At 44.2% G+C, this 26,609-nt stretch overlaps 1 protein-coding gene across 2 annotated transcripts; it reads right to left on the bottom strand.

Annotated features, from left to right (window-relative positions):
- Nucleotides 1–47: 47 nt before the first annotated feature.
- On the bottom strand, nt 48–26,609 carry dync1h1 (dynein, cytoplasmic 1, heavy chain 1). 2 transcript variants are annotated; one of them, XM_005925623.2, is made up of 78 exons: nt 26,217–26,609; nt 25,048–25,135; nt 24,773–24,946; nt 24,392–24,647; nt 23,806–23,992; nt 23,433–23,704; nt 23,083–23,310; nt 22,324–22,977; nt 21,774–22,196; nt 21,486–21,665; nt 21,196–21,345; nt 20,917–21,063; nt 20,594–20,734; nt 20,248–20,424; nt 19,971–20,081; nt 19,753–19,872; nt 19,424–19,663; nt 19,095–19,250; nt 18,822–18,935; nt 18,606–18,716; nt 18,302–18,511; nt 18,051–18,197; nt 17,758–17,924; nt 17,389–17,562; nt 16,888–17,242; nt 16,592–16,786; nt 16,215–16,497; nt 16,025–16,125; nt 15,749–15,908; nt 15,274–15,514; nt 15,011–15,194; nt 14,647–14,859; nt 14,299–14,537; nt 14,038–14,194; nt 13,720–13,944; nt 13,401–13,631; nt 13,144–13,284; nt 12,816–13,049; nt 12,466–12,672; nt 12,240–12,361; nt 11,970–12,135; nt 11,706–11,869; nt 11,465–11,594; nt 11,187–11,320; nt 10,964–11,078; nt 10,723–10,884; nt 10,350–10,564; nt 10,050–10,254; nt 9,742–9,915; nt 9,513–9,632; nt 9,269–9,389; nt 8,849–9,044; nt 8,024–8,141; nt 7,721–7,936; nt 7,398–7,610; nt 7,112–7,239; nt 6,870–7,023; nt 6,538–6,684; nt 6,259–6,409; nt 5,895–6,148; nt 5,626–5,760; nt 5,441–5,535; nt 5,172–5,346; nt 5,011–5,086; nt 4,739–4,899; nt 4,545–4,656; nt 4,376–4,436; nt 4,168–4,291; nt 3,953–4,066; nt 3,689–3,859; nt 3,322–3,539; nt 3,134–3,237; nt 1,944–2,152; nt 1,526–1,679; nt 1,292–1,434; nt 997–1,165; nt 585–709; nt 48–457 (listed from the first exon to the last, which is right to left on the bottom strand). In XM_005925623.2, exons 1-78 carry the CDS (start codon nt 26,464–26,466, stop codon nt 329–331), a joined length of 13,923 nt encoding a protein of 4,640 aa, XP_005925685.1. In that variant the 5' UTR covers nt 26,467–26,609; the 3' UTR covers nt 48–328. The 2 variants fall into 2 exon arrangements, with proteins under 2 accessions (XP_005925685.1, XP_005925686.1); XM_005925624.2 differs by lacking the exon at nt 8,849–9,044 and adding an exon at nt 8,478–8,673.

Raw genomic sequence — 26,609 nt, 5'->3', positions numbered from 1 at the left:
TAGCAACAACCATGCACGACATTAATTAAAACACAAAGACCAAGCAGTTCATTCCAATGAGCTTTATTCCATCTAAATACAACAACGTGCTGGTTCTTCCATTAAAACATCTTTTTTCCAACTTTCCTTTCCAAATTTCATTTTCTTTTCATTAATCAGACAACGTCTCAACCTTCCAAAACACTTTCTAAGAACACTAAGAACTGTTACATGTTCACTGCAGTTCCACAAACATCTCTACTACAACTATTATGGGGTAATGAATGTAAGTGATTAAATGTGGTTTGATTATAATCAAGACTTAAAGTGAGGAAGCTTCTTGTTTCAATTACTCTGTGCACAGGATGGCAACTCCACGCTCGTAGAAGCTGTGAGGATCTTCCTTGGTGGCGATGTCGAAGTCGACGGTGAAGATTAGGTCAGACCGGGTGAAGTTCAGGTACACGGGTAGAGTGACCTGCAGCGAAAGGAAAACACAAAAGGTGAGAAGGACATCTCCATAGCTATATTTCAAAATCTAGCTTTTTAGATCCCAATGGGGCTGGGTTTTTTTTTTTTTTTGGGGAGGGGGGGAGGGGGGTTACCATGTGTCTCTTCTCAGCATTACTCTGCTTGATCCAGCGGAGCTGAGTGAGAGGCAGCTCAGTGGAGATGGAGGTGGACAGAGACAGCTTGTTGTTGGCACAAGTAGCTCCCTGAAGCTTCAGACCTGAGGGTGCAGCAAGCAAGATTGGAATGAGGAAAAGAAATTCATGTCTTAACAACTCGCTACATTAGACCACAAATACAGTTAGTAGCATGTTTTAGAGTCCTGCGAACACTTTTTTAGGTTAGACTTCAGTCCAGATTAAACAAACAAACAAAAAAAACATGTTAAATTCATATGGATATGATTTAATTACAACGCTGTCTGTTCAGTCTAAAGGCCGCATTGTTATCTGATTTGTGCAGTGCTTTTGCCGCCAACTAGATCAGATGATATGTGTTAAGTCTAACCTTTGATGCCGAAGCTGCAGGCATCCAGTGAGGCGCCCTGAGCAGTGGTGACGTTAACCTCGAGACACAGCTCTTCCAGGGACCAGCTGTTTGCCTGTGCCACATACTGGCGGGTGGCGGTAATGTAAGCCTCTGGCACAAACAGGCTGCCCAAGCACACATGGATGTTCTGGAAATGATGAGAGGAAGAGACAAGGGAGTAGAAATAAAAAGAAAATGAAAACACATTTTGTTTTCATTTTTAACCAAACTATTTAAGAACCAAAGCTTGTTTGAATGTGTGCACAAACAGTACCTTCAGTTCCTTTGCACCCCCGCTGGCAGCTGCCTGGGAGATCTGCTGCAGCTGTTTGATACGTTCACTGAAGTCTGACACCCACTGGATTACAGTCATGGAGACGGGGACTGTGTACCGACACCAGCTGCGAGGGAGGATTCCTGAACAGACAGGTGTAAACCACAGGTATATAAAGTATTCAAACAAATAAACAAATTCATTAAAGTACATCAAATAGTCTGAGTGAAGAACCTTTGACAAGGTCACTGATGAGTGTTCGCAGGTAGTTGGTCTGCTTCTTCTTGCCCTCGCACACTTGTACCACGTCGGACAGATCCTGACGGACCTCCTGAAGCATCTTACCTCCCATTTTCACTTCACGCTCAAAGAACCTGAACAGGGGGTCCTGGTATTTGGACAAAGATAATATTAATGCCAAAACAAAACCATAAATTAGAAGCCAGACAGATGTGCTTTGGTGAAACTGAAAAAGAAAAATTGTTCATTTACTGAAAATCAAACTTTTTAAAGTCCGTTATACCCGATTACCTCACATTTCAGGCACAAAGATTGAAAATCACCCGACGGTGAAACAATTCCTTGGTTATAAATGAAAGAAGGATATTGTCAGCACAAGCCTGCTTGCCAGTCCTCTATTCTCTGTCATTACCTTGATGTTCTCCACTGTGCGTTTGAGAGGATTAACCGTTTGCGGCATGAGCTGCAGCCAGTTGCAGGCGGTGGTGTGGAGGGTCCTCATCCAGGCTGGCTGGGTGTCAGATGTGGATGAAGTGCGCTCCTTCTTCTCAGTCTCGTAGGCAAGGTCATCCTCATCCTCCAACATCTGCATTTTCAGCATCTTACCCATCATGTCAGTGCCTGCGCAGCCCGGCAGAGGGAGTGATTGGGAAAGGAGGGAGGTGGAAGACAAGGCCATGGTGGGATGTAGGAAGGGGAGAAGAAATTAATCACAGAAAAGAAACAAACACCTTACCTCAAGGATGGGTTAAAGGGTTTGTTTTATCAAAAATAAAAAAAAATAAAAATAGGACTACACTGGGTCAGACAAAATACACAAGGCTTCAGGCAATAATTCCAACACATGTAACCTTAAACGAAATTGCCAAGTGGATAACGATCCACATTTCTGAATGACTGGATCTGTAAAAGAAATCAGCACAACCCCAAAAAATAAATAAATAATAAAAGGGGCGGGTTTTAAGGGAGAAAGTTTGTGGTGGAGTGGGGATGAAGGAAGGGGAGACTGGACCATGTGCTCAAGGGATGGATGCTTTGGCAGCCATGACTGTGGAGGTCAGAGAGGGGGAGTGAAAGGATGGGAAGCAGGCATGGTAGGATGTTTGAAATCCTAATCTGCAGGTGGGACAAGATAACATCTAAGCAAAGCAACATGATGGCTGTGAAATACAGCTGCTGAAGGGTGAGGAGACCCACACCCATCCTTTGGGAAGAAAACCTTTTAAAGTAAAATGGCTATGACTACAGCTACGCTGCACATTATAGCTATGCTACAGAAGGTTGCTTCTAAAAACTAACTGATAAAGAGGGGAGAGAACTGATGGAAGGATGAGAGATGAGGAAAAGGAATGTTTTTAACATGTTTTTTGACACCCGACACACAGTGTTCTGTCCAAAGTAGACGCAAAAAACAACTAAATCTAAGATTTCGACCTCTCACTGTACGGCGACAGCCTGCCAAAGTACGAGTTATGACACTAGAATAGAGAGAGAGTTGGTTAATGAGCTACCCAGTGAGAATATTCAATCTCAACTGGTTAAGTATAAATGGAACACAGACGAAAAACAAGCTGTCGTTCAGTAACAGCAACAGCAGCATACCCTGTGTGGTAAGCAGGACCTTCTCTGCATTGCTCGGTAATCCGAGCCAAGATGGCGTCTGAGTGTCAGGAAGCATCTCCACCCAATGCATGAACTCCTCACGTCTGTAACAAATCAAAATGATCAGAAGCTTAACAGAGAATGTTTATCAGAGAACAACAAAAGCTAAAAACTTATCAGATACTGACCGAATGCCATCAGGCATCTTGATGTCCTTGTGTCCGTCAACTTTGAGAGCCAGTTTGAACTCGCTGTCAAAGCTTCCCTTGGTGAAGATGCGGTCCAGGAAGGTGTTGAGCAGCCGCTGGTCAAACTCGTTGTCGATCCGACCTCCATAGATTGACTGGGCCATCAAGGTTTTCAGAGCTGCCCAGGGGATCTTGTCTGGAGCGATGTTCTGACGACCCTGTGTGTGCATGAGTGTAACGATTGGAGTGGAGCAAGGTCATAATATTTAAAACTGACCATTATCTAATAGATTTAGGCAACAGCTACAAGGAGGAAAGGATTAGTCATACAAAAACTAGAAAACATTTAAAGTGTTAATTCTCCAACCTTAGCAGTGTCATCCAGCCAGGTGTCAACCGTGTCACAAGCAGAACGGAGGTCAGACTCTCCAAACTCGTATTTCTTGGACCAGCCCAGTGGTGCGTAACGCAGGCGCTCCTGGATGACCGCATGGAACCAAGCAAGCAGGAAGTAGAGACGCGCACGTTCGTTGGGGGCCTGCGTGGATATGGGACAACATGATTTACATGGAGAATGTTTGGACAGCACTGATCGTTTATTCTTCACATTTGTGTGTGTCCATTATGTTACCTTGCACATGCGAGCCACTGGGATGCTGCTGAAAGTTCTCAACATGTTAGCCTTGACGCCGGGAGGAGGCTCAAACACAAAGATACGGCCAGCACGAAGCAGATTCACTGGCACCTGGTGGTAAAACACAGCGGCATGAAAAACAGGAAGTAGTGAAAACTGACAATGAATTAATCCAAGTCTAAATGACAAATCTAATGAATGATGTAATATACCTTGGGGTTGATCTCCATTGTGAGGAACAGCCTGAAGCTGGCATGAGGCTGCATAGAGTGAAGTTTTTTCTCCAGCTGCATCAGCCACCCAGGGGCCAGATGGACGTTCTCCAGCATCACCCACCTGCAGGACGAGGAACAGTCAGGATATCAGTACAAGAACACAAACTGTACAGTCTCACAAACACAAAGAAACCACATTAGTCACCTGCCAGACTTGACAGCAGTATTGATGTCTCTGTCAGCCTTATTGAAACCTTCAGCAGAACCTGTGGAAAACATCAGTAAGCAGTTATTTACAATATCCTCAAAATGTCTCATTAAGCGCTTGATCTACATTACTGGTAAACCAAAAGTTACATTTATTTCCTTCTTACCGATAGAAATTGAGGTGATTTGTTTGTTCTGCTCAGCAGCCAGATCTCTGACAAGCCCACTGGCATCATAACCTGGCACAGAACACATCAGCACTGGAGTGCTGGGCTTCACCTACAGACACAAAAAAATAAGAATTATCAGCAAGAGTGACAATGGGAAGGTCATTGATCTGAAATAAATAAGTGATCATTACCTCACTGTCGATGATATTAGCTAGATCAAGAGGCTGCTCAATGATGCTCATGAATGTGTCTCCCAGCACCTTTGATACGAAAATGTGTGACATGGCCAGGAGACGGTCGGGACGGAAGGCCTGAATCAGCAGGAGCTGGTGCAGAGCTTGGCCAATGGTAGCTGAACATATAATGGACAGTTCAGGCACATATGACTTATACAAATATATACACTGTAGTTTGTTTTGTTTTTTGCTTGGCCTTAATGTTTGTACACAATGTATATACTCACTGGACTGCTTCTCCTCTGACCACAGGTATGGAACAGCCAGCTCTGGAGTGTTGCTCTCAATCCACATGAAGAATTGCTGAAGTAACAAGCAAAACAAATGATTACTAATAGAGTTTCTAAGAGTCAAACTACAAACTACCCATCGGCCTACCATTACTCACCTCGTCAGCCTCGACTTTTTCAACCAAGTCTTTGAAAGCTGGCAGGCGGCTGAGTCGAACCATGGCCTCACTCTGCTCAGCGGTCAGACCTTTCACCTTGGGAAGTGGTGTGCCTGTCAGTACGATCTCCTTACCACGTAAGAAGTGCTGGAACTCTGGATCATATGGCAGCTCACTGGAAAAAAGGAGAAAATAAATAAGTAACGGTGCTTCACGCAGTATGCCATGACTGCTTGTGCTCCATTAGTGTAACTCAGGTGTTCTCTTACCTGGTCATGCCCTTTATGCTGATCTTAGCCAGCAGCATGGCAAATGTAATGTGGTCCTGGTGCAGCATACCTCTGGCAACCCTGTTGAACGCCACCTAATGCCACACAAATCACATATAAAGCCCATGACTGTTACATTCACCCCCCCCAAAACAACCCTTATTCATAGGAGTTATGTTATAAACCTGGAAAAGATCCTTGGTGATGACAGCAAGCCTCTGTGAATGATCACTAATGTTCTTGAGGTTGGCGTTCTCATACAGCACTGTGTGATACGTATCCAAGAAGAAGTGAAGAGAGTACTGGTAGAGGAAGTGCATCTGAAGGGAGAACATTTGCTCAGTTTAATTCTGAGTTCCTATCTCTGTGTGCATTAATGTTACAGCAATTTTGAGAAAAGAAGACAATACTACCAACAGTACTAGTTTAAAGAGCAAATGAGATGTGCCCAGACCTGGTTCAGAGCCTCCATAGTAAAGTAGATGCTGCTGCAGGCAGAGGACAGAGACAGGTACTGCTGTGACACGGCCTCCACCTCAGCCATGATGATATCAGTCTCCTCCACCTTCCTAGTCACCTCAGCTGCCTCCTTCTTCAGATTCTCCAGTGTGGTGATGATGGTGTCATCATCAAGGATGCGACCCTTAACCTCATTGAGGGCCTGCAGCAGAGATTTCTCCAGCTGACGAAGACGCAGCTGGAACTCGCCTGAAAGACAGTCATAATATAAGAGCTGAATCATTAAAATTTCACCAATCTCTTTTCCCACCACCTGTGTCTTATCATTTTATCACAGAATCTCAATGTTTCTGTCTCACCCTGCAGTTTAAGGAGGTCTGAGCGTTTCTCATCCACGTCAGGTCTCTCAGCCTTTAGGACCTCGTTGAGACACTGGCTCTGAAGGCTGCTGCGTGTCACAGTGAAGTTGACAAAGGTAACACGAGAGCACAAGTCTGGTGGGAACTCAACCTGCAGACACAAGAGACCATAACAATGCAGATAAACACTTTTGTATAACTGTTTTGTTTTGTACTTTTTAAACAAAGCAAATAACAATGTTAGTTGATCAATACTGATACAATAAACAGTGCCCTTACCGTTGGGTCTCGGGTAGAGAGGAAGATGACAAACGAAGGTGACAGATCAATGTCCTGGTCTCCAAGGGTGATGAGAACACGCCCTCCAGTCCTGCGGACCTCTCTGTTCAGCACTGGGTTTAGGATGGGGTCGTAGCTTTCTACGTCCTTTGGAAATAAATATTTCAAATTTAATCTCCCTTGAGATTAAAATCTATTTTCCAAGTTGTTTTTTTTATTACCCCCCCCCCAACTCTAAACAAACTAGTCCTTTGATTATGGCAGCTTTAAGAAAATTATCAAGCAGCAAGCACACAAGGAAAACACTGGCAGTTGGAGAAGGTAGCTCTTACCTGAACCAGCAGTGGGTTTCCAAAACGCAGAGCACTCTCCAAGTTCTTCCTAAAGGCATCATCCAGGAAGCTGGTTCTTGTGATCTTGCGGTCTTTGTACTCATTCATGATGAACTCTGTGGCTTGGCCTGATGGATCGATTATTAGTGGGTACCTAATAAGAGATAAAGAAAGATCAAAGATGTTTAGAAGTAAGTTCAACTGAACACACAGCCTAAAGGAGATAGGTGAGGTTTGCGGACCTGTTGAACCGTTTGAGCATGATGGCATTTTCAGTACAGAGGTCATCAGCTGGGAGAGAGTTTGCTTGCCAGCGGAGCCTCTCATCTGCATTGGACAGGTACTCAGTTCTAGCAATATCTGTGCGGAACTGCAGGAGAAAATCAAGTCAGTGAGCACCTTGAAATTTGATCTATTGACAGCACTCTTGCTGGTGACTATGGCTTATATTAGTAATCACAATGAGGCTGACATTTGGAGACGTGTTGATCAAAAATGACTGGACATGTGGACTGGAGTAGGAAATACCTGAATGTTGGCCTGCTGCAGGTGATGAGACCATGTAGTGAACAGATTCTGCCTCATCTGTTGTTCAAAGTAGCCGGCATACGTGATGAATGCTGCAGAAAGCAGACAGTCGCCTGCGATGGTGGACATCTGGTTCTTGAACGTCTCACTGGTCTTCTCCCAGCGGTCTCTCTCTGCTGACAGACTCTTCAGCAGGGCTGTGCTGCGGTTCACCTGGGAGTAAAGAACATAATAAATGAGATTTTTTTTTTCCTCCAAGAAACTTCAGTTTAGTCCTGAACAGATGATCTGAACAGAACCAGGCATGTTTTATGGACAATTACCTTTGCCTCGACTGCTGCCAGATCAGCCTTGATGGCCTGGGCCTCAGAGATAAGGACAGCGTATTCCTCCTTGTACCGAGCAATGCTGGCCTCCAAGTCTCTGATCATCTGCTCCACCTCTTCTGCCTTCGTCTTATTGTCCGTGGCATCATCCTCAAGCTTCTGCAGCTCATTACGCAGAGGCTCCACTCGCTTCAGCATGTCAGCATAATTAAGCTAGAGGAGTGGTAGACGTGTACATTAGACGAAAACCCTCATTACCCAGTTATAGTCCTTATTTTCATATTGTTCAGGCTTCTCTACCTGAGCAATCGCCCATTTCACCATGGGTCCACAGGCCAATGATGCCCTATTCACTTGGTCATAGTTGTAGCTTGGGTTGGAGAGATAGTTCTTCTTCATCTTCTCACGGATGGAGTCGCTGGAAATAGTTGAAATAGTCCAAGGAGTTACAATACAGCAGCACTCTGTGCAGTCAATAATCATTGAGAAAATCAAACTTGTGGAACAGTGTGGAGGATTATTTTGAATTGGGTTTGGAGGTGGGGATGGGAACAATTTCTACCAATTTCTGGCTGCAAGAAATCACAAGCACAGTAGTTTTTACCATCAGCTTATTCTTAGATTTAAAACCAGCCGATTACACTTTGTTCCAGTAGATTAACACTGATTGCTAATCACAGGTGCCACTTGTACTGATTAAATGGCATTTGTGCTTCCATTAGAAAACAAAAACAAAACACACTGACACATATACCTCATTTCCTCAGAGGAAAAGTTGACTATGCTGCTGATGAAATTATCCCTGATAATAACTTGTCTGATTTTTTTCCAGTCATTGGTCTCCTCGCCCAGCATAAGGCAGATAGACTCCAGGGCCAGTTTGACTGCAGCTGGGGGGTTGGTCATAGCCCGTACTTCTACTAGGTGCTGCCGCTTAATAGAACTCACGGCTAGTTAAGTGAAAGGAGGAATGTGTTTGCAAGATACAAATAGTAGTGTTTGGGGGGGGAAGAATTTGGAAAGAGGTTCAGGGGGGCAAAGACAGAAAAACATGGAGGGGGAGAGAGGGAGACAGAAGGGGAAATTTTTAGTAAACAATTATAAACAAAGATTCTCTCATGTCACCTGATCTCTTCAGCAGAGAAGTTAACAATGGTGGGGATGAAGTTCTCCCTCATGATGATGGAACGGATCTGCTTCCAGTCCGTTGTGCTCTCTCCCAGGAGCAAACAAATAGACTCCAGAGCAAGCTTCACCGCTGCGGGTGGATTGGCCATGGAACGCACCTCCACCAGGTGCTGCTTCTTAATGGACTTAACAGCTATCAACATCAGGTGAGCAAGGATGAGGTTTTATGATGAGGGAAGGGGGCATGATGATGGGAGGATGTAAGCAGAAGATGTTAACAAAATCTACATAACAATCCAAGTGCTGTTGTACTGGTTTTGCTGGTTTTATGACATCAAATGACTGAAAGAATAATCTTAAATTAATTTTTTTTTTTTTTAAAGACACTGATGAATAAATGAACAAGAATCACTGTACCATTCTGAGCCTCAATAACAGCTGGCTCCACTTGGTCCAAATCCTGTTTGACACTCAGCTGTTTGTCCTTAATCACCTCCTGCTGCTTGTACACAGCTTCCTGAATCTCCTGGCTCATCACCTTGAATCACAATGACAGAGTAAATAAATTAAAATCTTAAACACTTAAACACGTAATTGCAGGCCTAAGCAACAATGTCTAAAGCCTTTAAAAACTAGTCATTTCAAAGTTCAGCCTTCCTACCTTTTTCTTCTCGGCCTCCTGCTGGTCTTTCACCATCTTCTTCAGCTTGTCATTGGCAGCAGCATTCTTTGCCTCCAACTCCTGGCTCTTAATTCTCAGGTCACGACGAAGTTCCTCCACCTGTGAAAGGAGACAAACACAAGCACTTCTAACAAGCTGACAAAATTTTCATTGGGGAAACTAATCTGATGGCTTTTTAAGATTTCATGAAACGAAAGGGCTACTTCACCTGATCCACAGTCTCCTTGATCTTGCGGAGACCAACGTTGAGGTGCATCTGCTGCTCCTCCAACTCGCTGCGTTTCTCATTGAACAGGTTGGCATACTGATTGATGAAGTCAAGGTAGTGACGAGGAGTAATGGCCATTGTGTGACCGCCACGCTTGGCCAGACGGTTGTTTGCCTGAAAGAAGTTAAAAGTATTATTTATGTACGTCTCAGAAAATTTTACAAACATTTGTATCTAAGAACGTTTGCAAATTTGCAACTGCTGTTGAAATAACAATAAAGTAGCTCATTTGCTGGAAACAGCTCTACCTGATGAAGTGTCTGATGTACAAACACACAGCCATTGACGATAGCTTCTCGGTGAGATGGTGGCTGGGGCAGTTTGTCGTAGACGATGGGCATGTAGTCTGGCACTTTGTAGTTGGGCTTCTCCAGATCCATCTTGCTGGTGAACTCCTTACCCACCTGATATAGGGCCTCTGTGGACCAGTCTCCAAACCAGTTCAACACACACCTGACGCAGAGGAATGTTTTCAGTAAACACGGAAACTCAGTGCAGTTTTCTTTTTCCTCACATTTATTTCAATCATCCACTCTAAGTGTCTGTACCTGTTGAACAGGGCAGGAGATGTGGCAGCTCTGTCCTTCAGGCCCTCTGATGAGGGGTTCATGGTGAAAACCACGTGAAGGTTTCTGATAACCTGGCTGGTGAACCACTTGTACAGCTCCTCATGTGTGTCAAGCATCAGACCCTCTTTCTGGGCTCCTTCCTTACACTGAGTCATCAAGGTGGCATACTCATCTCCCTCAAACAGCCCAGGAACCTATTAAAAAAAAAAGGAAGAAAAAAAAGAAGGGTAACATTAACACAATAAAAGCCAGAAAACAATGGACATACATTAACCTCAGAAAACTAGGGGCGGTGTTGTCTTTACACTCAAATGAATAAAGCACCACAAATAAGAAACTAGCTGTAAGTTACCTCTCCATTGGCCAGAAGTGTGTTCATTCTCTCAAGGAAACCAGAATCCAGCACATTGGACTCATCCATGATGAAGGCGATCTTCTCGTTCTTACAACCAGAGCGACGCAGCACAGTGCGCAGGTCTTCATCAAAGTCCTCCCCAGTGTATTTCCTGTGTACCTGAAAACACAAAAACACGCTCAACAATCCATGCAAAAGGCAGGGAAATGTTCTATGACTACAAATCACTTGTATCTACCTTAATCTGGTAGACGCTCAATCCGTTCATCCAGGCTACAAAGCGGGACAGCGTGGTCTTTCCTGCTCCACTCACACCAATTAACAGTAGATGTCCCTGAGGCTGACGGAAGATTCTAACAAAGAATAAAGATTTTAAAAATGTAATCCAAAATTAATATTTATTTTTGTCATTTATAATTAAAGTAACACTGAGATGACAACGCTCAGAAACCTTTACTCACCGGTCAATTCTGAGGACGTGGTCCAGAACCTCATTAAAGAGCACCAGAGGAACATCCAGCTCCTCCTCATAGAAGACCTTCAGACGGGCCTTCACGTAGTCTCTCAGTTCCTCCTGTTCCACTGGGATGTAATCCTACATACACAAAAACACAAACTCAGTAAAATTCTTACTAGAGCCATTAATGATGAAGTCAATTCTTACAACTCTTTAGTAACTTAACAGCAGCAGGATCAGAGTTTGGCCATCATATTTGAGTACATATGGCCACATATGTACCTTGGAGAGCCAGTTACTGTAGAGGATAGGCCTGTTGAGAGCCTTCTCCTTATCAATGTTGGGGAAGTGTTTGAGAGCGACCGTGTCAATGTTTTCATCTGTCCACCTTCTCTCTTCATCACCTACAAGCCTGAATGACACAATCAGATATGATCACATTTTAAACGTTACTATCAAAAATGTTACACTTTATAGCTGATGCAGAGCAAGCACAACTAGCTTCACATCAGTGAGCACCCACCTATCCTGGAAGAGACGAAGGGCTTCGTGGGCCCAGATGCGGATGAGCCCTTCTACAGGAAGAGTCTCAAGTGGCCGCAGGGCCTCGAAGATACCCCTCACCCAGCGGGTCATCTCTCTGGGAGAGTAGATGTAGTGGGGTTGTGTGTCCTGGGTGAAGCGCTCCTGAAGTGGAAAAAAGAATAATATTCAATATTTTTATTTATATGGAAAAAAAAAGTCTCCAATAAAACATGCATATTAAGAGAAATGTAATCATCTTTACCTGAGACATGGTGTAGAACTCAACCATAGCGGCTGTAAGAGGTTCAGCGTAGGTTCGCAGAGAGGGAATAAGGCGCAGCATGGCACGGTTAAAGGTTCCATAAATCTGGGTAAGGGAGGCTGGGCCTGGATAGTCCACATACACCACAGGGACGTGACGCAGGAACCTAGAAAGATTATGTGGTAATATGACCATTGTTAGAGCCTGCCTTTTGCATTAAACATTAATTATACTACAGTTCTAATCAGATGTTCAGTCTGAGAGCTGTACCTGTGTGTGAGAGGCTTTCTGCCAGGGTCAGTGGGAGGATTACAGGCTCCAACAAATTGAATCCTCTCCAGTTTGACCCAAGTCTGGTCTGAGGTGCGGTAGAAGCCTCCGTGTTCCACCATCTGCACAGACATAGGATCCCAATTTGATGCAGCAATGACTTAAATAAAGTGCTTAGACATACTTAAAAGTACAAAGGGCTTAACACAGAATCATTTTGTCATACCTGTCTGATGAAAGAGATAACTCTCTGTGTGCCGTACTTGTCCATGTCTGGCAGATTGATCTCGTCGCAGAACAACACCAGCCACTTCCCCAGCTGGACAGGGGCGAGGACCACACCATTTGGAGTCCGCCGGTACTCGCAGTAGTGGTCAAACGTCTTCAGCAGCAGTTCTGGGGTGGTGGCACTGGAGAAGTTCAAACCAACAACCTGGTAGAAAGCAGCAGTAGACATTTTAGCTATTAGATGGGAACAGCTTAGTTACAACAATAATGCCAATATCTGATTAGAACTGATTGTGAATATTTCAAAGATCAGGCAATTAACGTGAAAATGATTTCATAGTCCAGTACCTCCATATCAGGCAAAGCCCTGAGGGCACTGAACAGGGTCATGGTCTTTCCAGAGCCAGGTGGTCCACACAGCACCAGTGGTTTGTGCTCGGCCAGCCATGTGTAAAGCAAAGCTTCATGGCGAACAGTGTCCAGGGTAGGAACAACAACATCTGGGGATGCCACCTTGTGGGTTTCCACTTCAATCTGGGGCACTTTGCCCTGCCAGGATTGCCACTCCCCTGAGATGCACACCTAAACACAAATAAAAACATAATAATTAATCTCTAAAAAAGTGCATATAGGAAATTAATAGCAGCAGCAACTCTTTGACAAAGAAAGGATGTACCTCATAATCAATGATGGGAACATTGGGTGCAGTGGGAAGTGGCACAGTGGTGATGCGACGGATATACTCCCCAAGCTCTGCCCTCATCTTCAACCTTCCATCACCAGAGAAGGACCAGAGCACAGCGTAGATCAAATACCTCTGCAAAGAAATTCCATGAAAACAATTAGTTTTAGGAAAGCACAGTAATCATGTTGATGCAACACCTCAGCATTTATACTTCTTTCATTACAGAGCAAGAAAAAGGAGAACATTACCTGCATGTACTTCTCCAGCTGATCAATGGGCATGGGGAAGTCAGGGTGGTTGTTGTTGTACAGAGCCACATTACGGCAGGCCTGGTGCAACATTGAGAACAATGAGCCCAAACATCGCATGCGGGTGAAATCCATGATGTGTTCCATCTTCGAGGCATGCTCCAAGGCCTTGATCACGAGGCCAGTGGAAGTAAAGTACGGCTGAAGGACCGATGCAGCATCTCGCTGGATCTAGTTTAAAGCAGAAAGTGGGGACAGCATTAGAGTGTTTTTTATTTGTTTGTTTTTAAATACAGCATGTGTTCTTCTCTAGATTTACCTGCAGCATTGGTGAAGCAGCCTCGTCCTCATCCTCTGTGCCTTTCCTCTTCCGCTGAGCTTCATCCTCTCCCTCGTCCAATGGGATGCTGCGAATGCGAGCCAGGAAGTTGTTGAAGATCATGTCAGTGCTGAGAACATCCTCACTGAACCAGACCATACCACACCGGGACACAGTGGCTAGGGTGGCATACTTCAGATCCTGCACTTCAAACATCACACGCACCTGGACAGAAAAAGAATAATTTGGGTTGAATACTTAATGAAGTCTCCAGGAAAAGAGAAAAAGAAATTTGTGTATAAACTGCCATGCTCTTACATTTGGTGGCAAGCTGAGACGCTCTCCATTGGGCAGGGTGAGCAGCTTGTTGTCATCCAGAACAGAGTTCAGATTTTCAACCCACTCTGGGTCAACGTCGCCATCAAAGATGATCCACTGACGCTTCTGTAGTTCACCTCGGACATTGTCAATGATCCTGAAATTGAAAGAAATTGTTCATTTAAAGATTAAAAAGAAATTAATTACAACAATTAGACTAGCTTGGAAGATGTGTAATTACTCAATTATTACAGAACTCACTTCCTGAGGATGTGTGTGAACAAGCCATCAGTCCATTCACGAGTGTTGGGGTCCAGGGTTCCGTACAGGTGGTCTTTGCTGATTGCCTTGGGATCGATAATGTGGGCCACGCCCTCCACACCCTCCAACCTTTCCAGGGCCTTGAGCAGCACCCTCCATGCCATGGTCTTCCCACTTCCTGAAGGTCCCACCATCATCAAACCGTGGTTGATCTGTGTGATCTGGTACAGCTGGAGCACCTGGAAAAGGTTGAACGACAAGTTAAATGTCAGTATATGTGAATCTTATAACAGGAAAATGTTTAAAGCCCATTGAACTAAAGTATATCAGTTCCATTCAGCTTCATACCTTCTCTACCCACATGCTGCCTACATCGTCCCCATCTCCATAAGTGAGGTACATCTCTCCGCAGACCTTCTTCAGCTCCTCCCTCAGAGCAGTCATCTCTCCCCTATGGTACTGAACTCCAGGGAAGACGTCCGACAGCAGGCTGAACAGCAGAGGGATGTCTTCTGCCACCAGCTTGGGAACCATGGTCTCACACACACTCTGGATCAGGATCTAAAACAATACAAAAAAAAAAAAAAAAAAAAAAAAAAAAGTCAGACAGACTGAATAAAACAACTCATTTTCTAAAATAAGTTTGTTATACTTGCAAAAACTCTGCCCTGAATAAACATGACCTCCATGTCCAAGAGTCTACTTTACATACCTCCTGTTCTGGAAGGTTCTCTGCAATCTCATTCTCATCAACATCCTCTCCACGCTCAAGCTTCTCTCTCTTGATTTTCTGGATTCGCTCACGCTTGACATTGCCAGCACTGATCAGCACGCTCTTGAGTGCTCGGAGACCGAAGTCGTAATGGCTCTGGGAGGAGAGCTGCTCGTCGCACAGTCTTTAAAGAAGCAAAAGATTAAGTTGTCATACCTCTGACTTAAAGTCCTGTCAAAGTTACTAACTAAAACAATACATACTTGAAGAAGGGCACAATCTTTTTGGCAAGGGTCTCAGCTGTTCGGAAACCTTGAGAGTAGAGCATGACCTGTGCAATGAGCTGGCGGTCAGGCTTGGTCATGGCCAAGCTACGGAAGAGCTTCTTCAGATTGTCAGGCAGGTTGGAACGGCCAGCATAGCCAGGGTTCATGGTGATGAAGATGGCCATGTCTGGGCTCACCTTGACCTGCTTGTTCAGGAGCTCTGTAGTGACAGGTACGCCTAGGAAAGTGACCAAAAGGAAAAAGAAGGAAAAAAAAGACTTACTTATAATACACTCCCCTGGAAAAACCTAATCACTGGTGATGAATATAGTGGCATATTCTGGTGATATTTTTCCTCAGCAGCATGAAGTGTTGAAGAATATTTGCTTTGCTGAGTTTTATTCTCACAAATGTCTAAGTCTGGATATTTCTCGTTAAAAGGACAGCCATCTTTCACAAATACTATGCATACTTCTGTCTCTGTTGGGGTTGCTGTGCTCCCTCAAGGCGACCTGGATGTACTGGACCTGCTGGGAGACGGCCGACAGCATTCTCTCTTCCAGACGGTTGAACTCATCGAAGCAGCCCCAGGCTCCTACCTGGCACAGACCCACGAAGATACGGCCCATTGCCTGAAGAAGAAAACGAAAAATGGTCACTGAATTAATAAGCAATAACGGAGCACAGTGTTTAATCTCTGGTGGTATGCTGGTGTCCTGTTATAAAATTGCTAAAATGATAAATTTACCTGGAAGTCAAAAGTCTCATCACAGTTGAAGACCAGGACAAAGCGTCCAAGCTGGTGACCGAGGGCTTTCACTGATTCAGTCTTCCCAGTGCCAGCAGGACCTAGATAAAGGACAAATTCAGTCAAGGTTGGGGGGTTGTTTCCCTCTTTGCCATGTTGTAAAACAAAAAGTTAAATAGTAGTTCCATACCAAATGGAGATCCACCAAGGCGAGCCTCCAGGGCCTGGGTCATGGTGAGATAGCAACGGTCAGTCAGTGGGGTCTGAACAAGCTTGTCCTGGACACCCAGGTACTCAAAGCCATAGTTGAACTTGGCATTAGCCATCTGAATGGACAGCTGCTGCAGGACATCTGTCTGCTTGGGATCAAAGTAGAAGCGCATCTGGCTGAGCCACTCAAAGGACTTGGGGTTGTCGATCTTGTTCTTGATCAGAGTCCTGGTTACATCACGCTGGTGCACCAGCTCTGTGATCTAAGAATGGAGAGTGAAATGGATTTTAGACAATTTTTATCCAACAACAATTTTTCACAAATATCACAAAAAAAAAAAAGAAGTTCAAACTCACCAGGTGCTCCAGTTTCCTCCTGCGGATTGGAGGCTGCTCCATCAGCACAGTGTCAGCCAACACGTTGAGTGTGGCTTCCACATTCGACAGAACTCCCTGCAGTGGCGTCATGTCCCCACCACCAGAGATGGTGGTCAAGGCAGACTCGATGTTCTCAGACCAGGCAATCTGGGCGGACAGGACCACCAGCTGGGCCTGTGAAACGAGAATAAAGATAAGGCGACATTAACACAGTTCCAGATTTCAAGAGTGTATCGAAATTAAAACAGTATGGAATTAATTATTTAAATCCCAACCTGGTAGCGATCAATCCAGTTGATGTATTGGCTCAGGTCAATGGCTGTGCCCTTGTTAAAAGTAGTGACCTCTGTGACAGACTCTGCCAGCAGTTTGGCCAAGGTCACCCTCATCTCCTTCTCCACCAGTGTCAGCCACTCATTTATCTTCGGGTGCTCTGTGATGGAGACTGGTGTCTTGTAGATAATCTCTTCACCCTCACGTGATGAGATTCCCAGCACCTCAGTGTTGTCCTCATTGAGGAGGATGCTGGAGACACCAGCAAACATCTTTTTGAAGTGCTTCTGGAGTTTGGCCACGTTCTTGCTGTTGCCAATTATCTCAAGCAGGTCCTCGTCTCCCACAAAGTAGAACCTGCCAACAAGAAAGTAATTGATCAAATCATTGTATTAATAAATGCATTCAAAATATCCGATACACTCTTTCACTTTTAAAATACATTTGAAGACATGTTACACATTCCTCCTTCTGTTTGCTCAGCTTTAGTATGCCCTTCATACCTGGGGAATGAGGATCTTTCTCTCTCCAGGTATTCGCCAAGGGCTTTCTGGATTTTTCCAAGAAGATCAGCCAGTCGCTCCAGGGACCTCTGCACTCCCTGTATGTTCAGGACATCCATCACCAGAGGAGACTTTGTCACCTTCTTCATCAGTGCCAAGAACTCAGTGCTGATACTGGAAAAAGACAGAGACAGATTACACAAGAAGTTAGTAGAAAATATTTTTATGGAAGGAAATGGGGACTAAACATGAGTGCGCCAAATAAATCAGGTTATGATTCTTAAAGTTTACTTATATTTTTTTTTACTTATATTTTTTTTAATATTTTTAAAATGCTGACACGATTTGGCAGCATTTAGAAAGACTTACCTCTGGAATCTCTGAGTTTCTACAGGCAGAAGATGTTTGATGTCAGCACTGCCTGTAAAGATACCTTCCAGATAGACCCAGCGACGCTGTACATCAATCCAGACATCAAACAGAGCCATGATTCGATTCAGCTTGTCTTCCCAGCTCAGGGCATCTTCTTCAAACACCTGGGAGAAAACGGAAAGAAAAACACGGTACTGATGTATGCCATCCTGACTGGCTGAAATATAAAGGAAAAAAAAAAAAAAAGCTCAACTGCCACCTTAATAAACTAAACGTATAGTTCTGTTTACCTTGTAGTAAGGAGACAACTTCATGGCGGACACACTGTTGATATGTTCTTTGACCTTGTTGAAGAGGTCATCCCAACCTCTAATCAGACGGCACTTGTTCTGGTAGTTCACCAGGTCGAGCTCGTAGGAGTTCCACACTTCACGGATCTGAAAACCAAAAGAAGCATAAGTACAATTATAGCATAACAAACCACAGAGCTATTTCTAATGATGTAGGCTATAACTGCCCATCTCTTGCAAATCTTCTTTACCTGTTTCAGGAACTCCTCCAAAGCCATTTCTCCCTGGGCTACCAGAAGAACATCCTTCACCACCATCTCATTCTTCTGCAAATCCACATCCCAAATCTGTCCAAGAGTCAGCTCTGACAGGACCCAGTTCACATGCAAGCGCTTCATCAGCTGCTTCCAGTGGCGGTCCTTCAGAGCCTCTGATTTAAGCTCAATCACCAACATGTTGACCTGGAGTGAAAAGGAAACCACAGGAAATGTAAAATGTAAATTTGTCGTGTAAGTTAGAACTTTTGATTAGTTTGAGTGAAACTAGTTTACTGACCTTCAAGTAACCTTTAAGCATCCTCTGTACGTACTCGTATGAAGCATACTGCCTCAGCCTTGCTTGGAAGTTCTTCAGCTGGTTCAGAAGTGCATCAAGACTCTGACGGAGCTACATGTACAAATAAATCAACTAATGTTATATTCTGTGAAGAATTTAAGGATCATACAGAACGGCACAGGGATTTAATCTAAATGTTTGCTCTGCTTTTGGTACCTTGCGTGGTTGTACAGAAACCCATGGCTGCTCTTTCATTTGGTCAATCTGCTCCCAGATCTTCGACAGTTCAGACCACACCTCTTTCAGGTCATGCAGCTCCTCCAGCGCCACCTACAGGTCACCACAAAGACAGAAATGGTTCAAAATGTTCAGTTAATGGTTTAATTTTTAGTTTATGGATAATGAAATGCAGCCAGAAAACATAATGAATGAATTTTACATTTCTCATTTTGTAATTTAACCATTTATGTAAATGTGCGCTGGCATTACCTGCACTCTCTCCTCACTGCCACTGAGCAGACCAGTATCAGTAAGCTCCAGGGCCTCTTTGGCACGGGCACACTTCTCCCTTTCAACCTTCAGACGACCAAAGTTGCCTTCATAGATGGTCAGAGACTGAAGGGCCTCTTCAGGACGCAGGTTACCCTAAGGGAACAGATCAGACATTTAAAAAAAAAAAAAAAATGTAAGTCAAATTTATCTGCCATTTCTTTATAACTAAGGCATCATGAAGTTATGCATCTAAAAATATTAACTACATCTAGCATTAAATGTGCTATAAATAGAAAACTAAATTTATTAAGATAAATATTTCTTACAGCAACTGGTTTGGTCTTCTCCCAGTCATTAAGCAAGTCAGTGGTGCGGTTTTCCACAGCTTTGTCCTCTTGGACAATCTTCATCTGCAGGTTGGCCACCTGCTGCTGGATAGCGGTGTCCTTGCGCTTCATTATGTCACTGAACGCACCCCATTCGCCTTCAATGTTGTCAATGTAGAGCCAAGAAGGAGGGAACTGAAATCTCTGCTTCTCCAGCAAACGCTGTCCGTTACGGAATAACTACGGGTAAAAAGGAGGGAGATTGTGATTAGAAAATGATTTTAATTTAACCGATTTTAAAAACAAAAAACATAGTTTGGAGTACTTACATCCACATTTTTCTCAAACTGTTTGATCTTTCGCTTCAGAGTCTGGACATATGTTATGAAGTTGACAGCATCTGAAGTACTAGCCGTGTCCACAGAATGTTGTTCGAGATCTTGACGGGACTGATGAGGAACAGCAAAGCATGAGTCATCTGTCCTGAATAACTATTACCCTGTGTGAAAGTGATCCATCCAACTATGTTGGTAAAACCATACGTTACCTTGGAGATCTGAGCGTGGAAGTCCTGCATGTTCTGTCCCAGCATCTGACCAAACTTGCTGAGAACCTCCTTGTGCCAGGAGTCATACTTCAAGTTCACCTTAGACTGGACCTGTTATCAGATAGAAATATGAAAATTTAATGTATAGCCAACACATGGGGGTTCTGGATTGTCAAAAATACAACTGCACAAAACAAATAAGGGAAATTTTAATGTGGAAATGTATTTTTCCTCCTCCTACTTAAACACAACACTGCGAACCATCAGTCATTACTACCTTGCCATAGTCGATGACCACTGGTCCAAACTCTTTTCGAGTCTCAGCATTGTCAAAGGTTCCCCTAGCTTTGCGGATCTGGACCAGCAGGGCTTGCCACTTTGTGAGGTCTTCACCAAGACGGTTGTAAATGTTTTCAGCTTGCATGTCCCACAAGCACTGGTACTGCAGCCAAACCTGAACAGCAGTAACAAAAATAAAGCATATAAACAGTGAAATAACCACAAATGTATATCCTGTATGTCCGAAGAGTCATAAAAGCTAAAGACAAACAATAAAAAAAATAAATAATCAATAGCTATCAATTTGTAAAGTAATGTTTTATTTTAAAATAGGTGCCCCTTACCTTAACATACTGCTCCACCTCATTGACGATGTCTTCCACAGCATTGTAGGCCTCCTCTAAGGCCGCAGGTCCATCAGGCATCCTTGTGAGGGCATTACGGTAGAACTTTTCCTCCTCTGAAAGCTCGTAGTGAACACCCACCTAACAAGGAGGGACAGAGTGGCTTAAATAAAAACAGTACAAAGTACAATAGGCCAAACCATCAAATATCATTCCTGCCTGAGTAAAATAAAGACATTTTGTCTAAAAAGTGGTTTTACACTACATGATCACCTACACCAGATATTCACCAGTGCAAACAACAACTGTTTTAAGATGGCTACCTGGTATCTCTGACTCTGGATCCTGGGCAGAGAAAGTATAACCATCTTCCAAGCAAACATCTCCTGGTAGAGCTTGTAGCGACAGTCTTCAATTGGTGGGTTCAAGTAGATCACCTGGTTAGTGATCCTCAGCTCATGGACCACATTCTAAGAATAAAGAAATAATAATAAAACAGCAAGCTGTGCTTAGATGTTCATGGTTTTCCAAGATGTTAAAAGAAGTGTATCAACATTTGAAAAGCGTGACAAAGCAACACAGTACCACTTCACAACTCTCACCTTGATTTTGGGCTCCCCTCCTGGTTTGTGGCTGACTTGTGGAGCCTCTGTGTCCATGTCCACATCAGCTTTGTCTTCTACCTGGCCACGGAGGACCTGAGTCCAAGCCTTAAGACCAGCCTGAAGACGCACTCCCAGGATACGCTCAATCTAAAAGAACATCCATTTTAATAACATAGCAACAAGCAGCCTATAAAACAAAACAAAGGTTCAACTATACACCAAAACATTCCAAGTATTTCTATTACTTTATATTCGTTACAGAACAATATGTAACTTTCAGTACAGACCTCAATGTCAAGCTTGTTGACCCAGATGGGCAAATTGGAATAAGAATGGAGGTTAAGGTCATCCACAGCTTTCTGCACACGGTTCAGGATGTCGGAGAAGGTCTTGTGGTCAAACATGCAGGTCTCCAGAGAACGAACCTCCAAGTCAATCTTCTCTTCAATCAGTAAGAGGTCGTCCACCTGAAAAACAATAAGACAAAATTGTTTGATACAACTTGTCATTTAAAAGTTAAATGACAGTTTGGAGTCTGTGTTCGTGCATATCTGTAACATCTATTTCACACAGACCTTCTCCTGGAAGTTGAAGACCGTCTCAGCTAGTCTCTGAACATAGGGATCCAGCTTGTAAGACTCCCAGACGAGAGTAATGCCCTCAGTTATGAGAACCTGAACCTCTTTCTTAAGTCCAGCAACCAGCAGGGAGATGGAGGACCGCTCCTCTACTTTCTCACAAGTACGCTCGTAGGTGCGAACGCTCTCGATCAATGAGATGGCAAATGGGTACAGCTGATTAGCTTGGTGGGCCTTGTTGACAATGGCCAAAGGAACACGGAAACTCAGCCACTTGAGGTTGCGGACCTCTTTGGAGAGGGTGATGATCTCAGGAAGAAAGTTGACTTTAAGCTTAAGCATGTTTCCTCCCCTTCCACGGGCCCGGGTACTTTCAATGGTGAAGATCCGACCAGACACACCAAGGTTACGCTGCTGAACCTGATTTAGAAAAGAAAGGGATAACAAATATTTCGAATTTGCAATTAGCCCAAAACAAAGGAAGCAATATGTAAGAATTACAATCTAATATTCTTCCAAATGTCTGAATCGGTGTTGAATAAAATACCTTCCGGGCCCAGTCATCAAATATCTCTTGAGTGTTGAGTTTAGCCCGGAAACTATCTCCATCCTGCTTCAGCTTCAGCCCTTCCACATGGTTCTCCCAGCCTTTTCCCAGAACATCTTCAACCCTCTTCATGTACGCAGTCAGCTGACGGTCTATCTGCTTGGCCCAGATGATGGAGCCAGACACCGGAGGCAGGTCCCGGACATGACTCATCTTACAGGCCTGGCTCTGAGGATACTGCACTTTGAACTTGTCGTGCAGCGATTCGATGTCATCTTTCACACGCTGGATGAGCTGTGTCTGATACTCCCGGATGGCACCACGGATGTGGGGGCGCACGAAGAGAGCATTGAAGCGGGAGAAGATGCGGAACATCTCATTGGCATTCTTGGCAGTACCCAGCTGATCACGCAGGCGGGCCGTGATACGGGTCTCCACGCGGTCAATGCGCTCATCATAACGTTTCATGGCGGCTTCCCAGGCCTCCGTGCCCTCCTTGGACACATCCAGGCCATCAACCTCTTTCACATTCTCATATGCCAGGTTGACCTCCTCAATAGCATTGGCATCAGCAGCATCAAAGAGAACTCCAGCCACCTTCATATCTTGAGGTTCAACTGTCTCTCCAGGGGCATGCTGAGGCACTGCAGATACCTTAAAAAAAACAAAAAAACAACAACAACAGAAGAATAACATTAAATCTCTTAGTCAAGATGTGATTTAAAAACAAAAAAAACAAAACACTATTTAAAGGTTTACCTGAGGCCTCAGCACACGGACGATGACAGCCCTCAGCTGCTCATGCTGCCTTCTGAAACGCCTCATGTGGTCCAGTCGGGACTGAAGTTTCCTATGAGCAGGGCTCAAACGCCACACCATCTTCAGGTTCTCCTCTCTCTTCCTCTTCACAATGTCCCTAAGAAGCACCTGCAGTTTCTCATACTCATCCTCCCAAGTCTGGAACACCTCGAAGCAAGCCACCATCACCTGCACAGACAAGCATAAGGGCATTCAGGAAAATGTACACTACTGTGAGTGGCTAAGGTGTGTGTGTTTGTGTGTAATTGTGGGTGTTATTTTATGCTGGAGACAAAAAAAAACACACCAACCTTTTCAAATTCCTCATAGGCTACATGCATGAGCTTCCTAGTACCCAACACCTTGAGCAGCTGGGAGCTCAGGTCCCTGGAGATGGCCTCTACTAGGCGTAGTGCTCTCTGGATGGGATACTTTGTGTTCCTGATCTTTTTCAGGTGAGTAAATATGGCCATTAGAGCCTGGCGGATCTTATCAAGCTCTGAGGCAGAAAGCAGGTCATTAAGAGGGAAGTCTTTCATCAGAGGATTGTAGTCATTGACGGTTTCCACTGCCTGTTTCAAACCTGCAGGAAGAAGTAGAGGAGAAGTGAACATTTACTCGCGCTTCTCTTAATTCAAACATGTGTTGAGCCAGCCAAGTATAAACAGCAAAGTTATAACTTACCGGTGTCTGTATCAAAACTGACAGTAGCATGGAAACGTTTCCCGTGTTTCAGGATGTCCAGAGTGAGAAGAACCTCTGGGCTCTCTCTCTTCTCTTGGATCCTGTTAAGGGCTCTCTCCAGATTCAGCCAGAAACTAATTTCCTGCAAGGCTGTGCCCGAGGCCGGGTCACGATCGAGCTTAGTCACCTAGAAGGGCGCGAGCAATGATGATAGCAACCATAAATCAAGGGTTTTTTATTAGAGAGGTTTTTTTTTTTCTTTTCCAAAGACTGGTTTTGCTTTGTTATATAGAAGAAGATGTACTTTATTGAAGAAGAAGATGTACTTTATTGGTCCCCTTGGGGAAAATCGCTCTCTGCATTTAACCCATTCACTCAGTGAAGCAGTGGGCAGCCATTGGGCGCCCGGGGAGCAGTGTGTAGGGACGGTACCTTGCTCAGGGGTACCTCAGGGTAGCTGTTCAGAGGAATCGAACCCCCGACCTTCCGATCATGGGGCCACCACTCTACCTACTGAGCTATCCCTGCCCATATACTTCCATCATGGACTTTTAAATTGGGACAAATATATAGAAATTCCTCTTACCTTTTGGATCTCCCTGATCCAGCGGTTAACTCCAGATTGCAGCTGGTTCAGGAAAGTAGGATCTTCCACCTTGTCGCCAAAGTCAGTGACTTTGGGCTTCTCCCCACGCTCATAGCACTGCTTGGCGATATTTGTGATGATGGGGTGGATGAGCAGGCTGATTTCAGGAATCTCAATATTTTGCTGCAGGTGGAGAAGGCCCATCTCCAGCTCAGCAATCTTCTTCTCGACAGAGGGGGCCATTTTATCCCCATCTCTAGAAAGTTGTAACAGATAACAGTGTTACAATGTTTTTTCCTTCCATTACATTTCCATCCATTACAATTCAATGCAAGTTCAGGATTTAGTTTATTTAAGGAAGGCTTTGCAAAGTAACATTACCTGTCGGCTTTCCCAGACTCACGAATGTAGGACTTGAAGAAAGGTGCGACAGCATTGCTGATGAAAGAGTGAAGCGTCTCGTAGGGAGAATCCTCGCTCAAAGTCAGCACTCGCACCTGGGTTGATATCGGTTTGTCTGCATCAATGACGCCCGTCCTCTTGATCAAAGCCAAGCTACAGAGTAAAGAAAAGGTGAATGTATTCATCCAGAATAGCCAGAATTTAAATAACTGAAGGATCATATGCAGTATTACTTTTTCCAGTGCATTATTTACCTGTTGGACTTGATCCCATAGTGGATGTCAATGTTAACATTATAAGTGATGCACTCTTTCTCCTCCTCACTTTCATCTCCGACCTCCTCTGTGAGGAAACAAATACATATATTAATTTAATAACTAAACAGATGACCCATCATTGAATGTGTCCATCAGGTTCTTCATACTAGGTCTAAAACAAGGTCAAAGTAGCACATTAATACCTTGTCAATGTCAATATGAGGACACCACAGTGCAAATAGTCTTGCTTTATTACATTTCCAATGTACAATAAGGTAGGGCATGTGACTGCTTTTATTTTTACATTATTTCGAACTATTTAAAGACATGCATGATTGACTCCTTAAGGCCAGTGAAGTTGCAATGCAGCTAAAAAAGAATTAAACTATTTGGACTCTAGATAGATGTGCACAATGAGAAGTGCTGCAGCAGATGATGGTGCAGCTATTCATGTCCACACCCTCCCTTACAAGTGATGAGTGGGCTGCATTGCAGTATCAGTATTATTAATGCAAAACCGCGAATAGGCCGGGTAAGTGACTCTTTGGGCTGGGAATCCAAAACCTCCAGGCTAAGACTGGTCATGTGTGGTATCAAAGGATCAAGATTCAGCACAGATATAGTAGGAAAGCAGCTCAGAAGCTGAGGATTAATTTGCCTGGGGAAACTGAAAATAATGTGTTTATTGACACAAGCTGGTTCACATGATAAAATGACTTGCAGCTATGACAAAGGAGCCATTCTCTTTGAATTCCTATAATTATGCTTCATGTTTTTATTATGACTGTGTATCTGTCTCGCTATTTGTGCACCAGGCGTCAACGTGATATGCATATATAATAGCTTTATATAAATGCAGAAGGAACACAAAAATAACGGAGTTACGTCAACATACAGCTCCATTTTTTTATTGTTGTGATTGATTGTTTTATCGTCCCCACCCAGTGTGGCGCAGTTATCTTAGTAAGTAGATGGACCGCTTTAGCGACATCTGTTAATATCGTTGTAAAAGCAGCAGTTAACGATGAGTTTCCAAACGATTTGGCAGGTGGTTAACAAGAAAAGCTAATTTGCAAAGACGCCGACTTTATTCTAAAGTAACTGGGTGAACAAACAGTGTTGCTATTAAAATCATATTTATGAGCTAGTCGAGTTCTCTGACGTACCTTTCAGAGCGCTTCTCTCGACCAGGATGGTGTGAATCTGGGGATCGGCCAGGAATTTTCTCATCTGCTCCACGGAGCTTTTCTCTTCTAGGGCGGTTTCCAGCGAGGCCGGGGCCTCTCCGCCATCTTCCAAGAGCAGCGGTACCAGCTTCCGAATGTGCTTCTGCAGCACCGAGGTATCAGCCACCGTCTGAACGGCCGACACCTCCATAGTGCCGGAGTTTTCCTCCGTCCCCCCGCCGTCGGACATCCTTCTAAGAGCGTCAACGACGACTAGGTGTTGTGTGAAAGTGAACAAAGAAAAAAGGATGACGGTAACAAGCTGACTGCAGCTTCTACCAGCGGGTCATAGGTTGACTGACTGCCGCTGTCAAAACGTCGCAACCGACGCAA

Source organism: Haplochromis burtoni, unplaced genomic scaffold (genome assembly GCF_018398535.1).
Source record: "Haplochromis burtoni strain Fernald_Lab_line unplaced genomic scaffold, NCSU_Asbu1 Contig_86, whole genome shotgun sequence".
NCBI lineage: Eukaryota > Metazoa > Chordata > Actinopteri > Cichliformes > Cichlidae > Haplochromis > Haplochromis burtoni.
The sequence above is the reverse complement of the archived record's forward strand: the minus strand, read 5'-3'. Positions and strand labels throughout refer to the sequence as shown.

Coding starts and splice junctions, on each gene's coding strand:
- dync1h1 (XM_005925623.2), bottom strand. CDS start 26,466: ATGTCCGACGGCGGGGGGACGGAGGAAAACTCCGGCACTATGGAGGTG. Junction 10,565..10,722: donor CACTTCTGGCCAATGGAGAG/GTAACTTACAGC, acceptor TTTTTTTAATAG/GTTCCTGGGCTGTTTGAGGG. Junction 7,240..7,397: donor TGCAGCAGGCCAACATTCAG/GTATTTCCTACT, acceptor TTTCTCCTGCAG/TTCCGCACAGATATTGCTAG.